Raw genomic sequence first — 16,723 nt, forward strand, 5'->3', positions numbered from 1 at the left:
GGGTTATGTCAGGAGGAGAGCTGTAGTTAAAAATAAAAAAGCAGGGAAAGTATGCAGTTCATGGTTTATAGATTTTTTTCCAACTTTTCTCTGCCTTTGTGTGTGTAATGCTTTCTGACTTGAATGAAAAGAGGGGAGGGGCAGCTTGAATGGAGCGGTATCATTTGAAAAGAATAAACTGGCTTCCTTTTAGACTATCCAGATTAGCGTGATGTGACCCCCTACCAGCAGATAGAGGTAGACATACAAGTGTTTAGGGACATTGCTGATATAAATAAGGTCTGGTGCAGCCTGGAACTTTCCAGTATTTCTTTACCTCCAGTAGATGGTGTAGGTTTGACTAGTTCAGCATGATAATACAGACCAGCCCTTCCCCCTAAGTGCAGTCCAAGAGCCATTTCAAGTAAGGTTGAGCCCAGCCAGTGGTACTTCCAAGGTTCACACCAGAGTTAATATCCTGAAGCCCAAAGATCTATACTTGGTGAGATGGGCTGACATAGGTTCTTGAAGGGCTGCGGCTCCCCCCCCCTCAAAATCCACAGTGCCTTTGCAGTGAAAAATCTCCATTCTTTATCTGCTACATTCTCCTAAAAGTGGGTATATGCAGATGAGGAGACTGAGAAGATACAAGATATTAACTTAGGTCCTATGCAATTCTGAGTACTGTGCAATCCTGTGCTAATAGGGCTGGCTGCATGACTTAAATTGGGGGGGGGGGGGAAATTGTCTCATTTTCTTCTAATGGGGAGCAACAGGGAAAAAAGCTAACAAAACCTGTCTTCTGCTGGGCACCTTTTCTCAGAGTCCTAATTGCAGAATAACAACCTTAGGGTGATTGTGTCATAGAATGTCAAGGAATAAAACAGTGCCAGGATGGTGGCTATAGCCAAAGAGATGAGCTATAACAAGAAGAAAAATGTTGAGTGTCACTGACAGTTTGTATAGGGGTATCATTTGAAGTTCATTCTTGATTATCCAACCTTTGTTAATCTGACATAGAAACATGATAGCAGATAATGGCCCATCCACAACATCTGCTATCTCCACCACCTCCATTGGGAGACTATTCCACACATCTTTCACACATTCTGTAAAGAAGTATTTTCTTTACCACATCTCCAGACCGGTACAGTTCATTGATGGGTAATAGCTCACCATGATCAGCAGGTGGAGACAGATGAAACCTTCTGGCTGTAATACAAGTAGCTGTGCTTTCCCCTAATATATCCAGTCTGTTCTCAGTCTCAAGCAGCTGTGGTAAGCTGTTGACAGGCTTCCCTTGGTTAGTTTAGACCTGTTTGAAGTTTAGTGGCCTTCTTGTCCTCCTGTCTGATGCTGGACTTAGCTTGGAGGGACCCTTTCGGGGGTGTTACACTCAACGGGTCACAAGTTGAGTCCCTCCATTTCCTCCACCTCCTCCAAAATCTTTCTAGAGGTGCCTCAGCTGTAAGCCTTGCCACGATACCGACAAGGCATATGGCTTAGATTGTCAGTGGAGTCTGTACTGACAAAAAAATATTCCTGAAGCAGTACCAGTCTGAAGGGAGCCTTCAATTGACTAATTGATTTTTTTTAATTATTATTAACTGGCAATTTTCTTTTAGTTAGGTCGCATATTGCGCGATTGACACTATTAAAGGGAAAATGACCGCTGCGAAAGGGAATCCTCGGCTTCGGGTGCTGGCATCCAGCAATCCCCTTCGAGTGTCTCGCACACTGGCAGCTGACAGCGGGGAAGTCTAGTATTCCCTTGCCCACACAGGATTCCCCCAGCTGCAGACGGTCGGGGAAATAAGGCTTCCCTTACTACTGCTGGCTTGCCTGCTTTAGTGGCTGGGATGGTTCAGGCTTCTCAGTCGCTACAGGCCTCGGGGGCATTTTTCTCAGGGCGCTTTGTTTTTGGCGGGAAGCACCTCTATTTTGTCTGTAGCCTCAGGTGACCTTCCCCCAGGTTTCTGCTGGGTCCTCTGCTTTGGCAGTGAGTCCCATTGTGCCACCAGGGAATTTTTCACCTGATTGTTTTAGCCTTGTACAAGGCTTATCTTCAGACACGGGGGGGGGGGGGGTGTTTCCCTTTGTGTCCACTCCAGTTCAGGCCCCCTCAGCGCCAGTTTCATCCTCGTCTCTTTCTCTTTCATCCAAGTGGCCTAGGGTCTTTTGGGATGATGTTTTTTTGTATGGGGGAGCAGTTTTCACTTGATGAGGACCTGCATCCTTTGGTGCATCTCCAGGATCATCTCGGTGGGACGGGTGCCGTTAACGAATGTTTCTCGGTTCCGCCAACTGACGAGAATGCGTCGATGGTGCACATCTTTTAGCGGGAAGCACTCCAGGACCTTATTCTTCAGGTTTCCTCTGTTGCGCTTTGAGGAAGACACGAAGGATCCCCCACATGTGATGGACTCCCTTGCTTCGGGGGATCCACTCAACCTCCCGCTCTTTTCCTATGCATCAGGATATTCGGGATATTGTGCTTGTGCAGTGGAAGATGCCGGAGTCACCCTTTAGTTTTGCACGCTATATGGCTCGCCTGTATCCCTTCCCAGATGGGCATAGGAATACCTTGAAGTTGCCGGTGGTGGACATGGCAGTTAAGGGTGGCTCAGCTTTGAGGGACTCGTAAGAGCGTAGGTTGGAGTCTCTTCTTAAGCAGAATTTTGTTGTCCCTGCCCAAGAGGTCCAGGTGGCGATGTGTGGCAGTCTGGTAGTTCAGGCTTGTTTTCGGTAGGCCAAGCGTGTCCTTGACTGTGAGTCTGACTGGTCCTTGGTGGAACAGGAAGTAGCCAAAATTGAGATGGGTACTTATCTCTCTGATGCCATGTATGATCTGTTGCAGGCGTTGGCCAAGTCCATGGCTGTTGGGGTGGCTGCGTGTCATATCCTGTGGCTCCAAGCTTGGTCGGCGGATGCTGCATCTAAGGCTAAGCCTATGGGAGTCTTTTTTTGTTTGGTGAGGATTTGGACAAGTTGGTTCAGACCTTAATGGACTCTAAGTTGCCCTTCTTCCTGAAGACCGGGTCTGCACGGAGTGGCGTCACTCGGGGTGTTTGTGTGATTTCCGCAGGATCTGCCCTGGTCGAGGGGCAGCAGCTTTTCCTACTGCCGGGGTTTCCCGGAGGGCCATTTCTTTTAGCACATGCAGTTCTTATGGGGGGGGGGAGTGATCCCTCCGCCAATTTACCCATCTCGCCCAATGACTGTGCTGGCGTCTCCCCTGGTGCAGGTGAGCGCCCAGTTACGGGATTTTTTACCAAGGATGGGCAGAGATTACGACAGATCAGTATGTCATGGAGGTGATTCAGAACGGTTATGCTCTGGAGTTCTCCCGTGCCTTGCCAGATCACTTTCTCGCTTTTCCTATTAGCGGTTTCTTGGCTTTGCGAACTTAGATTGACACTCAGTTTTGTGCCCTTTTTGGTCTGGCTACGGCTCTGCGTATGTTCACCAAGATTATGGCAGTTGTGGCAGCGGCATTGCGCAGAGGGCATTCTAGTTTACCCCTATCTGGATGACTGGTTAATCCGAGCAAAGTTCTTTCAGGAGAGTTCCTGAGTTATGGCTCGGGTTGTGGAGTTCCTGCAGCTGCTAGGATGGATAGTTAACCTGTCCAAGAGCCGGTTGGCTCAGTCTCAGTGCCCCAGTTGCACGATATGGACTCTCCCGTTCCTCTTCGGGGTTTGGTTCGTCACAGTCTCCGTTGGTGGTGGCTCCATTCTTCCAATCTGGTGCAGGGAATGAGTCTGGATCAGCCCCAGTGGACAGTGTTCACGGATGCCAGTCTCCTCATCTGGGGAGCTCAGTGTCTCAGTCGCTCGGCTCAGGGCAGCTGGTCACTGGAGGAGGCCTTGGTTGATCGGTGTTCTGGAGAACAGAACCATCCAGCTTGCGTAGATAGTGTTCCAGCCACTGTTGACAGGCAAGTCTGTTCGGGTTCTGTCAGACAATGCCACAGCGATGTTTTACATGAATCGTCAGGGGGAACCAGGAGCCGTCTGGTGACACAGGAGACTGCTCTGCTCCTGGTTTAGCCAGAGACTCACCTTTTGGACATCTCGGCTTCCCACCAGCTGCAGTGATGGACCCACCATCCCCAGATCTACTGTCTCTCCTTTTCTCAACTACCCTTTCAACCAGCATCTCCCTCCTTCCCCACGACCCCAGGGTCCACCAGCTCTCCCTTTCTTTTGCCCACTACCCTCCTATCCAGTATCTCTGTCCCCCACCCCACTCCACATCATCCCTTGTGTCCAACTTCTCTCCCTTTTTGTTCCTTCTGTCCCTAAGTCCCATTGTCCACCATCTCCCGCTCCTCTGTTTTTAGACACATTATTTCTTCCCTCCCCCCAGTCTGGTATATGCATGTCTTTGAATGCCCCCTTCCCTCCCTCCGTGTACTTCTACACCAGGGCCCCCTCCCTGTAGGCATGCCCCTCCCCCTGAAGGCTCCAGCTTCCCCCTGGCCTCCCGGTCTTAGTTTCAGCTAATTACCACAGCCTGCAGAGAGGATTACCCTTGCTGTAGTGTCCTTACTGGCTGCCTTCAGCCTCCGTAGCATATTCCCTCTGCTGCAGTCCCATCCCGCCTCTGACGTCAGAGGCAGGATCGTGGCAGAGGGAACGTGCTGCTGCTGATGACGGCAGCATGCAAGGATCGTTACAGCACCGGCGATCCACTCTGTAATTATCTGAAGATAGGAGGGGAAAGTCAGGGGGGAGGCTGGAAGACGCTGCAAAGAGCACCTAAGAACTACAGCACTTCCTGACTGACTCACCCCTAATCAGGAGCAGCAGTAGATGGTCAGCAAGAAGTAGTGTTGCCGCTCCTGCTTTAGGAGACCTGAAGGCACAGGGAGGAGGGTTTGGTCACTGAATCGGCAAGGCCGATTTAAAAAAACCAAAACTAAATGAATTGATTCACCCAAAGTGAATCGAATCGGAAATCGGGTAGCACTAGTTGTTAGTGTTCTAATTAACACTTAGTTCTGCTTGGCAATTCGACAGACTTGATATATTAGGGGAAAGCACAGCTACTTGTATTACAGCCAAAAGGTTTTCTCAGTCTCCACCTGCTGGTCATGGTGAGCTATTACCCATCAATGAACTGTACCGGTCTGGAGATTCTAAAAGAAAGAAAATTAGCAGGTAAGAACCTAATTTCTCCTTACATTACTCCTGAGCCTAAACCCCGGTGACATCATGGCTTCATTAAGTGCATGGTTTCTTTTTCTGTTTTCCAGCTCAGATTTGTGCTCAAATTGCCTGCTGTACAAAAAAAACCCTAAATAATTTTTTATTTCATTCTTATTGCTGATTAGTGTTAATAAAATAAATATTGTAAATAACAGCCACCTTATGCCTGTTTATGCATAAAGTATGTTTTCTGTTCATTTTTGTAGGAGTAACCAGCTGTTCACTTGTCCAACAATGGGTTGATCCCATTTGTTGGATAATTGAGACTGTACTATCGCTACTTGTTTCTATAGTGATGGTAGATATATTAAGTACTTAACAGTTAACTGCTCGACAGATCTTACAATCTAACCAAACAGGACAAATAAGGGATTAGGGAATTGTTTACAGTGTGAATGATAGAACAGACATGGGTACTTCGAGTGAGTAGAAGTTAGGAATTAAGAGCAGCTTTAAAAATGAGCTTTTAGCCTACTAGAGAAAGACATGGGGACAAATTTGTCCCCATCCCCGCGGGATCTAGCTCCATCCCTATCCCGTCCCCTCAAGTTCTGCCACTGCCCTATCCCTACAAGCTCAATCCACATTTGCACAAGCCTCAAACACTTTAAAGTCATGTGTTTGAGGCTTGTGCAGATGACAGAGCTTGCAGAGACAGGGAAGGGGTGGGTATGGAGATAGATCCTACGGGGACAGATTTGTCTTCGTGTCATTCTGTTTTCAATTTTGGAGGCCATAACTTGATATAAAAGACTTGTTCCAGTGCAATAGGTGAGATATTGTAGACTGTTATTTTCCTTTTAGCCACATGGTTGCAGAAGGAATCCACTCCGGATTTTTCACTATGTCTCTATAGTACTTCACTGGACTGTTTAGCTTCCCTCTACAGTTCTTTCCTTCTGCACGCATGGTTGCAGTTGTGTGCGTTCTGCTCTCCCCATTTTATTTTAACTCAATGTAATTTCATCCACTTTTCGGGTTAATTAATGCTTGAAGCGATTTTGAAGATCTTCCCCCCTCCTGAAAAATCCTAAAATCGCCATTTTTAAAGATTGGGAAGTGTGAAAAATATCGCAATTTTGACGCAAATTTTATGACAGCAGCCATCTTGGACTTTCCTCTTGTGGATTCTTGCCAGGATTGTGCAATTTTAATGCTTTTATAGCTGGGAGGGGGGGAAGGGGGCAGCGCCCAGCTTAGCCTCTCTGCTGAAGCAGGTGCCCAATGCTCAGCTCGGTGGAGCAGCTTTCGTGCTGGTAATTCCATCTTGTCAGGCTGCGGACTCTGCAGCTTCAGAAAGGCTCCTTTTAGCTAGACATATTTTTGCGATTTTTGAAATTTTTGCGCTCTGGATTTCATGCACCTTTCTCCCCAATGTGGGTAGTTTAGTATTGGAAGATATGCAGGACTACCGTGTGGAGGTGGTCCTCAGGAAGCTGCTTTAGATATTAAAGTTGCTTTGGCAATGTCTTGTGTTGCACACGCCTGTCACACTCAAAAGCGCACTCTGGAAAGTGAGGCAGTGGTTCCCTCTCCTCAACTTTTTTGGGCGGGCACAGTTTATATGCCGGATGCATTGTATGCTCTTATGCAAGTTTGACTTCGGTGTCAGAGTATTCAATCTCTGCCCTCAGTGGGCTACTGTTTCCACTTCCAAGGCTCCTTTGGCTTGGCTGCCTTTTCAGGAGTTGTGATTGTTTGGCAAAGGTCTGGACGATTTCATGGATTCTAAACTGGACTGTTGCCCTAAGACCTGGCCCTCCTGGAGTTCCAAGTTTATTCAAATTTGACATACCATTTATATATTGTCTAAGCAGTGTACATAATTAAAAAGATTAAAATATATAATTACTCAGGATATCACAATGACAAGGACATACAAACATGGTCGAGGAGAGGCAGGGGAAGAAATACAATATTCGATAGGAAAGAAAGATAATAAAAGGGACATACAAAGGGGGGGGGATCTACAGTCCTGTCTGGTAGGAAATGTTTATGGTGATATTAACAATCAAAGGCATCCTTAAATAAATGTTTTCAAATTTGATTTAAATTTAGAGAGAGGAAGCTGCATGGAGATGAAATCACATATTGTTCCATAGCGTTGGAGCAGTAACAGAGAAAATTGATTTTCTTGTCATCTCAAACTATGTGATGGGTTGAAGGGATCTCTAGTAAGTTATGATTGCTGGAACGTAAGGATTGTGAGGGAATATATGGAGCAAGATATCTCAGGGATTGCATCATTTTGTTTTAAAGGTTAGAAAGGTTCTGATCTTGTGCCTATCGCTTCCAACCGTGTGCAAGTGACATGTCACAGGTGTTTACTCAGGGCTACCAGTGATGATATAATGGCTACAGATGTACCAAGCCTCCTGACTCCAGTGCTGGAGAGATATCAGTTCTCTGCATTCTATTTTGATCTGGCAAAAGCACCCAGTATGTTCACCAAGGTGATGGTGGTGGTAGCAGTTCATCTCCACAGGGCAGGATTACAAATATATCCATATGTGGAGCTCCATTGTTTTTGGATGGAGAACAGGCAATGACTCAAGTGGTCCAGGTCTTATAGAGCCTGGGTTGGATTGTAAATTTTCCGTCTCAATTGCTATAATACCTGGGAGTTCTATTCAACATGACGGAAGGCCGGGTGTATATTCCAGAGACATGCAAACAGAAGTTTTGCACTCCGTCAGCTTGGCACTACCTCCAAGTACTAGGCTCCATGGCAGCCACTCTAGATGTGGTTCCTTGGGTGAAGGCTCACATGCAGCCTCTCCAGAGCGCACTGCTGTCGTGGTGGTCCCCACAATCGTACTTCCTTAAAGAGACACACCCACGATCTCTGGAATCTTGCAGCAGTATGACTTGGTGGCTTTGTCCACAGTTGTTGTTACAGGGCATGCCCCTCAGAATAGCTGTGTGGATGATTCGGCTGGGGAGGACTCTGCAGTGGTTGCCCAGTCCAAAGGAAGTGGTTGGCCTCTCAGACTGGAGTTTCGGGCCATTCAAGTTAGCATTATAGAAGCTTGAGAAGATTCTGGAAGGATAGGCTGTCCGAATCTTCTCAGACAGTGCTATAGCAATGGCGTATGTCAATCGCAACTGAGCCTGGAAGCCCACTTATTGTTCTGGTGGGCAGAGATTCATCTATGGGTGATTTCCACGGCACATGTAGCAGGAGTGCACAATGTCCAGGCAGATCTTAGACCTGGGAGAATAGGCATTATCTCAGTAGTGTTTTCAGTCCATTGTTCTTTTGATGGGGTTGGCCAACTTTCGAGCTGAAGGCTAAGGCGAGGAACAAGAAGACGGACCGGTTCTTCAGTCAAAGATCTGAGCCCAGAAGCGAAGGCCTGGAATCTCTAGTCCAATCGTGGCCAAAGAGCAAGCTCTTGTATGTGTTTCCTCCATGGCCCATGATAGGACAGATACTCCACCCAGGATGGATAGCAAACCACCCAGGGAGAGTGCTACTCATTGCTCCAGATATTCTTTCTCAAGGACCAATGGTCATACATATCCAAATCGCTTTGCTCTTATGGCATGACTCTTGAATGCGTGACATTAGAGCTCAAAGGATACTCAGAGGTAGTTATTGCTACTCCTCAGAGCCAAGAAGCTTGTGACAGTCTCCGCTTACACTAAAGTATGGAAAACTTTTCAGCACTGGTGCACAAAAAGGTGGGTCCGTTTAGTGCTCCAATCGCTGTGATGCTGTTTTCCCCAAGTGGCAGGCCATTCATGTTTCAGAGTTTGAACACAAAACTCCCCAGGTTTCTCAGCCAGACATAGCCAGATTCCTAAAAGGGGTGCTAAGGCTCAGCCCACCGGTAAATGCAGCCATTCCCGTTTTGGAACCTTAATGTGGTTATGCATGGCCTCAAATCAGATTCCATGCAAGCCTATTCAAAAGGTGTCCGTGGACCTTACTTTTAAGGACCATTCTTGTGGCTGTTACATCAGTGAGAAGTCTCGGAGCTGCAGACGCTGTCGTGCAGGAAGCCCTTCCTCAAGATCAGAGGCGGGAGTTTCCATATACACAATCCCATCCTTTTTGCCAAAAGTCATTTTGGCGTTTCATGTCAATCAAGGAGTAAGATTACCAACATGCCTGACCACAAGGTCAAAGGAAAAGGATGAGACTGTAGGAAAGCTGGTTGTGAGGAGAGTCCTTTTACGGTATCTAGAGGTTACTTATGAGGTCCAACTGTCTGACCATTTGTTTGTGCTTTCCAGTCAGGCTAGATGCGGTAGACTAGCGTCCTAGGCTACCATTTCAAGATGGATTTGCATGGCCATCTCGAAACCGTACTTGCGTCCTCAGTTTTATGAGATTTTGGGACTGCTTTTGCATGACCACTTTCCAAAATGACACACCTATTGCACTAGAAAAAGAGATATGTTCCCTACATATCTCTTTTTCTAGTGCAATAGGTGTGTCATTTTGGACAGTGGACATACAAAAGCAGTATAAGTGGTATAAATTATTATCTGGCTATGTAAATAAGAAACCAAAAACTGGACTTAGAGATGTTTGGAGCATTGAGATTAAGCATCAAATTATTTTATTTTTTTTAATAAATATTTTTTATTCTTTTTTTAAATTCTTACATCAAATTAATGCATCTCAGTGGCCACGTATTTGGTCCTGGAGGTTGAAGTGTACAATGTCTGCTTCTATGAGGCAAACATGGTTTTTCCTGTTGCATAGAGCACTCTGGACTCCTGTTCATTTACAAAAATTGGATTGCTCTAGGTCTAATAGATGTTGGCATTGTAACCTTGATGCTGGAACTTTAGATCACTTGTTGTTTTATTGTCCATTCATTAAAAATTTTGGGATCTCTATTTGGGATCAAATAAATCATTTAATGGAAAATTATGTAGCATTATCATACGACACAATTTTATTTGGCATGCTGATGAGAGCTAAGCCTCAAATATCTGCTAATAATAATAAGCTTTTGATGATATTGACAGGAGTTGCCATTCAACAAACAATGTATAACTGGAAAGATTGTACAAGGTTGAATTATTGTTTCTGGTGGAATTCAGTATGTCATGTGTTTAAAATGGAAAGAGCGTTGGCAGTTCAAAAAGGTTACTATAATAAATTTAAGGATGTGTGGGGGCCATTTTTAAATTATTCTAATGAATAATTTACACTTTTCCCAATTTTAATTCTTACATGTGGATCGGGGGGGGGTTGGATTTCTATTAAAATACATGATTGATAAGATATTCATGTGGTATATTTTTTGTTGTATGTGGGAGGGGGTGGGGGTTGTATCTTTTTGTTGTATGATGGTAAATTTTCAAGTGATATTGTATTCTAATTGTTTGATATTTACTGTACACTTGTGAATTATAAAATGAATAAAGAATTTAAAAAGAAAAAGAGATATGTTCTTACTTTGCTAATATTTTTTCTAGCTAGTTGTGTCAATCTGGAGCACTGGCCTGTCCGTTTTTTCTACATCTGCCTACTCTCTCAGACAGTTCAAGTCAAAGCTGATGGCCCTCAAGGGTGTGAAAAATAATGTATTGCTATAGCACATTGGGGAATATTTGAACTCCATAAATGTTTGATTGGTAAGGTCATTCTGAAGTTTGTATTGTTCCATTGCAATCTTTGACATGTTATACTTTCAGAGCAGGACAGCACTGTATTTTGGGGAGTCTTCCCGTATCCCTCCTTATGTGTGTGCATATAGGGCTATCGCCTGCTTTGGTACAAACTGAAGGCGGCAACAGAGTCTTTGGTAGAAGGAGGAAGGGTTGAAAACCTGGAGTGGATTCCTTCTGCACCCTCGTAAACATGGGGAGAAAACCCTATTGCCCAGAATGACACACCTATCTACTAGAAAAGATGTTAGCAAGGTAAGAACCTAATCTCTCTTTCATGGAGAAGTTGATAGATGCATGCAGTGCCCTCCTGTGGGAGGTGGTGGAGATGAAAACAATAGCCAACTTCAAGAGTGAATGAGGCAGGCTTTGGCTGGTGTTTGGTTGTGTGGACCCACAGAATTCTTGTCATCGGCAGCAGATGAATCCAGAGACAAGTGGGTTGTGACCATCCACCAGCAGGCAGAGATAGAGAACACCAAAACTGAGCTCTATAGAATAAGCTCACTGATCAGCCAGTATTTTCAATCTCCAGCAGGCAGATGGATGGTCTCTCTCCTGCTCCTGGTTTCATCTACTGTTCAGTGTGGCCTACAAGCAATGGCTAGGTCTGGCTCGTCTAGGCTTCTGTTTTGGCTATGTTAATTCAATAGAGTGCTAGGATTAGGCTTCTTGGGTGCCTATTCTAGGTTATAGCTGATGGTGCCAGTTCCTTACCCATCCCCTGCACACCTAACTCCCTTCTCACGTTGGGGGGGAGGGAAGCACGCTGATGGTTAAACCCAGATGGAGTGTGGTGGACTGGAGGCATTTAAAGGGAGGGGATTTGTGTAGGCTCTAATCGCAGTGCGAATGTTTCTTTTGGCTCCTCCCGGATGTAGATCTCTCTCTGTCTCCACTGGGGAAGTCAGGGGCTCCAGAGATAAGTTGTTTGAAGGAAGTCCTGCAACTCTATGCTGCCCTGAAGTGGCTGAAGGAATTATGTCTATTGTGGCTGATTGACGGAAAATGGAAAAAAAACTTCTTTTGCTTGGTTTCTCTGTGAACTTTAATGCCTTTTGTCTCAAATATTGGGGATCATGGAGGGGCTTTGCAGAAACCCAACACACATTATGATGGGACATACTTCCTTGATTACATAAAGGCACTTGTGCCTAAGTGGACTTACTACTTTCTGCCATTGCAGGGCAGTATAGATGAGGTAGAGGAGTCCTCGCTGGCACCAGAAGCTCAGGCAGTTCATCAGCATTGGATACAACAGATGCCCGATTCCCGAAAGGTAGGTTACCTGGAATCCAGGACAGCTTTTTACAGAAGTGTTCTATTTTGTTCTTGAATAGTTGCATCTGGGTTGGGGTCCACAGAAGGTGGTGCCTTCACTGCTGTGCTTGTTGATAGGCTTCTGAAGTGTATCTAAGTAAGTTATCTTATAAGGGTCACTTTTTGGTGAAGATTTGGAAGTTACATGTTCCTCTGGGGGGAGGGTATCCCTTTGGCAGAAAGAAGGCTGGCCCTTTGGCAAAGTTCCATAAGGGGCTGTATTTTTAGAGAGTTAGGAATGTGTAGGACCCATTCACTCCTCTTCTTTTGGAGCAAAGTGATTTCAACGAAGGTCAGCAGAGCCTCTCAGTGCAGATAGGTGGCAGTCTTGGCTTCTTGCAAGTAAGCTCTCATCACCTCTGATCATTGGGTATTGAAGGTAGTGCACCAAGGTTGCATCATGGAGTTTGTTGAACCGGGTTCCAATGACTATACTGTCCCCCTCAAGCTCCCCTGTGAAGTGAGAGGTGATTGATTTCATTTTGCAACGCTTAATCCAGCTCAGAGCTATGGAGTTGCTGACTGAGCAAGAGTGGGGCCCAGGACACTATTCTTATTTCATCATGCCAAAGAGGGGGCTCCTTTAACTAAATTTTGATTTTAGGAGGTTCAGCATCTCTCTTTGGGTGCCATGGTTTTGGATGAAGACTCTGCTCTGTAATCACTTTGAACAGGCAGGGTAAGATTCTCACACCATCCAGGAGTGTGTTCCATGCAGGCACCATTCAGTTCAACATGCTGCCATTTGACCTAGTAAAGGTGTCTTTCATCTTTTCCAAGGTGATTGTGGTGGTTCTGACATATCTCTGCTAGACGAGGATCCAAGTGAATTATGCACAAAATCAAATGGTACCCACACAGGACTTTATGCTTCAATGCCAGTGATTTGTTTTCCTGCCCAAAGAAGGCTTACTGAAGTTGTAGTGAAAATTTCTGATGGATTGTGCTTCTGGTTGGATATAAACATTGTTTTTGTGTGGGATGAAGCATATTCATACCTCACTCGTATCAGCTATTCCTTAGTGGGATCTGAACTAAGTGCTGTAGTGGGCTTCCCTGTGAGCCTCTAAAAACAAGGTCACTGAAGAATCTCTGCTCTTAAGATGGTTTTTCTGGTGGCTGTATCTTCTACCAGGGAAATTTGAGTTGTTGGCTTTGTCATGTAGGGGGCCTCTGTCCTTGTGTGATTTGGTCTAGTGCCCTCTTTCTTGCCCAGGGTGATGGCCTGCATATTTTTGCATCTTCTGGCCATTTTTTTGAACAAGGGAGATTCAGAGGTTTCAGACTTCATAAATTGAATGTTCTAATTGTTTACTTAGGAAAATGGGTTGTCATACTAGGACTGACTGAAATCCATCAAGCCCAGTATCCTATTTCCAACCGTGGTCAATCCAGGTCACAAGAAATAAGCAATGGATTTTCCCATGTTAACTCATTTTGTTACCATTATGATATTCCATTGCATCCTTCCCACTATTCCAGACCAGTGGGGTAGTTATGTCCATTGATCAACAATGGAGATGGAAATTACAAAGAAGATCTGTCCTATATAGGTTCTATCCAACAACAGCTCTTCTAGTATTTTTCTCTCTTCAAGCAGGTGGGCGGTCATAGCTGGAAGCTCTGGATATGTCAGGCTGCTCCTGGTCCAGTTGGGCAACCAGCTCTCTCAGTTGAGCTTCACTCTCAAGGGCCTGTGGGGCAAATTTGGTGGTGCCAGCCTTTGCCTCTTACCATTTTGTCCCTGTCTGATCGCCTCTTTTTCACCAGCCTTCAGTACTCAGCTGTTCTATTTGTTGTGCTGGTTTAAGAAAAAAAAAAAAAGCTAAGTAAACCATCCCCTGGTTTCCTGGAGTGGCGTTGGCAGCCACAGCAGCAGGGGAGAAAGGTCTAACTTGCAGAATCGGCCAAGCAGCAGAGAAAGTCTTTGAGAATTGCCGGGCTGGAAAAGCGTGTTCCAATGTGGAGTTGATGGGGCCTTCTGACTGCAGTCAGTCGCAGGAGCCTGCTACACTGGCCAGGGGCGGTCACGGCTGGTTCTTTTTCTCAGGAAAGCACGGCAACAATGGCCATCTTTGAGCCACAAGTTGGTGAACAGTTAACGCTAATTCTTTCCCCCTTGGTTGATTATAAGTTGGGTCAGCCTTGGGCTTAAGCTCTGTTTTCTCCAGAATTTGTCCTCCTACACCAGGCTTATTTGCTTGAGCACTCCCAGGCAGAAGCTGCAGGATCTCCCTAGGGGTTCAGGATTCACCAGTTTTTGCTTCCTCACCTGGTGGGGGGGTTCTCTTTGGGGTGCCAAGCGCAAGCGATTAGACCTGCCAGATGCGATGAAAAGGGGGGAACTCCCCTCCGTCGGAGGAGGCCTCCGTTCTCGGTAGAGAATGACAGTGACAAATGTCACCATCCATGTCCCTGTGGATTACCACGGGAAACCATCCTCATGTCATTCTTTAAGGAGAGAAGGAAGAATGGGCCCAGCCACTGACCCTCAAGCCTTGCACTGAAGAATGCTTGTGTAGAAGGACTGAGATTGAGATGGGCACTAAAGAATGACAAGAGATGGTTTCCCATGGTTATCCGTGGGGACAGGGACAAATTGTCACTGTATCATTCTCTAGCAGTTCAGGAGCCGCTGGAGGAAGGAGAGCTTCCCCCTGAGCAAGGAGATGACCCTAAGTTCTTAGGCCTCTTTTGCAGGAATGAGAACCTTAATTTCTGACTCGCTGGATACCTTGTCCATTGAGGATCTCTTCATGTCAGCTCCAGGGGAGCAGAAGGTCTCAGTAATGAGAGGGCTCCATGGGCCCCCAAAGGCCTTTCCAATGCACCCAGACATACAGGAGCTGATTTCTGTGGAATGGCAATTTCCAGACTTGGGGCTGGGTTATGGCTCTGTTGTACCCTCTGTTGCTGGAAGAGAAGGAGAAATTTCAGGTTCCTAGGGTAGATGCCCTGCTGGTGACAGTTAAAAAAAAGATGACCCTACTGATGGAAGTGGGGCATTGCTTTTGAGAGACCAGGCAAGCGCTTAAGCAGGCCTTTGAAGTAGCTGCACTAGTGCTCCAGGCATCAGTTTGTTCTTTCTTTGTGCAGGTCTGCTTAGAGTGGCTCCAGTGTCCTCAGGTGCAAGACACTCAGCTGTCAATGCAGATGGGACTTGCATATGTGGCAGATGGAGTATGCAATATTCTGTAGGCCTTTTCTCGAGGTCCGTCCTTGGTGGTGGATGCCCAGAGACAATTATGGTTAAAAAATGAGCTGCGGGTGAGGCTTCTTTTCAGAGGGCATTACCTCTTTGGGGTGGATCTCACCAATCTAGTGAAGGAGTTGGAGTGACTAAACCCCAATGTCTACATATAAAGACAGCTGCTGTTGGCCTGGGCATCAGCAGTTTGGTCAACAGACTTATTCATCAAGCAGGCAGCCTTCCTTTCTATTCAGGCGGCAGACAGACAGACAAAAATGTCTGGGGTTCAGGAAAGTCTGCCAGCTCCTCATGGTGCGCAATGAAATGAGGTTGGCCCACTCTTCTCCTGTTCCTGAAGGGGGGGGGGGGGGCTGCAAGTCTTTCTGCAGGAGTTGGTCACCATAAGGTCCAGTCAATGAGTATTGGATGTTCTCAGAGACGATTACAAGCTGGAGCTCTTGCACCCTGTTGAACCTCACTTCTTTGAGTTCCCCTGGAGGGCAAGGCACCAAGCAGCCATTCAGGAGACTTTGCAGTTATTGCTGCATCTGCACACTATTGTCCCAGTTCCACTGAAGGAACCAGATTTTATTCCATTTACTTTCTGGTTCCCAAGAAGGGGAGGGGACTTTCTGGCTGTTGCATGACTTCAAGGGCCTAAATCACAATCTCCACTTCTCCAGGTTTCACATGGAGACACTGATCAGTAATTGCATCAGTTTGACTGGGAGAGTTCCTTACAACTCTGGATCTGAGGCCTATTTTCACATTTTTATTTGATCCTCGCATCAGTAGTATCTGTGGTTCTCGGGTGTCATTTCTAGTTAAAAACAATGCCCTTTGGACTAGCCACAGCCCTGCAAACATTTTCAATGGTCGTGATGGCATCCTTTCTTCGCCGCCAGGGGATTCAAGTTCATCCGTATCTGGACGACTGACTAATTTGGGCCTCATCCTTCCAGGACAGACAGCTAGGGCGTACATAATGCACCTCTTTCAATCCCTAGGCTGGGTGATCAACTTCGAAAAGAGCAGGCTTGTTCCCTCTTAGAAGCTGGAATACTGGGGGCCCATTTCAACACAAAGCAGAAAGGATTTTTCTTTCCGAGCGCAGACGGGACAAGTTGCTATTGCAAACCTTCTTGCTTCTACAGATTGTTTGGCTTTGCGTGTGGGATTATCTTCAGCTGTTGGGCACGGTGGTGATGGTGGTGTGGGCTCGGGTGCTCGCTTCAACACTTCTCAGCCATTGGTTTCCAGCGTTCCAGGACTACAACAGTGGACCTTTGATGCCAGTAGGAGCATGGAAGTGGAGGTTGACCTAAAAATTTATCCAGAGGAATTCCCTTTCCTATACAACACTTGGAGGTAGTTATGACGGATGCCAGTCTCGGCA

General features: G+C 46.1%; 1 protein-coding gene across 9 annotated transcripts in view; it reads left to right on the plus strand.

Annotated features, from left to right (window-relative positions):
* The window catches only part of ILF3 (interleukin enhancer binding factor 3), an 88,040-nt gene that overhangs the window by 2,666 nt on the left and 68,651 nt on the right, over positions 1-16,723 (plus strand). For 6 of the 9 annotated variants that reach the window (XM_033923754.1, XM_033923759.1, XM_033923758.1 and 3 more), the window contains exon 3: positions 12,004-12,096. The exons of the other annotated variants lie outside the window; for them this stretch is intronic. In XM_033923754.1, coding sequence (XP_033779645.1) covers positions 12,004-12,096 — 93 coding nt within the window. The remainder of the gene's footprint in view (positions 1-12,003; positions 12,097-16,723) is intronic. 9 annotated transcript variants of the gene reach the window in all.

This window comes from Geotrypetes seraphini, chromosome 16 (assembly GCF_902459505.1).
Source record: "Geotrypetes seraphini chromosome 16, aGeoSer1.1, whole genome shotgun sequence".
Taxonomy (NCBI): Eukaryota; Metazoa; Chordata; class Amphibia; order Gymnophiona; family Dermophiidae; genus Geotrypetes; species Geotrypetes seraphini.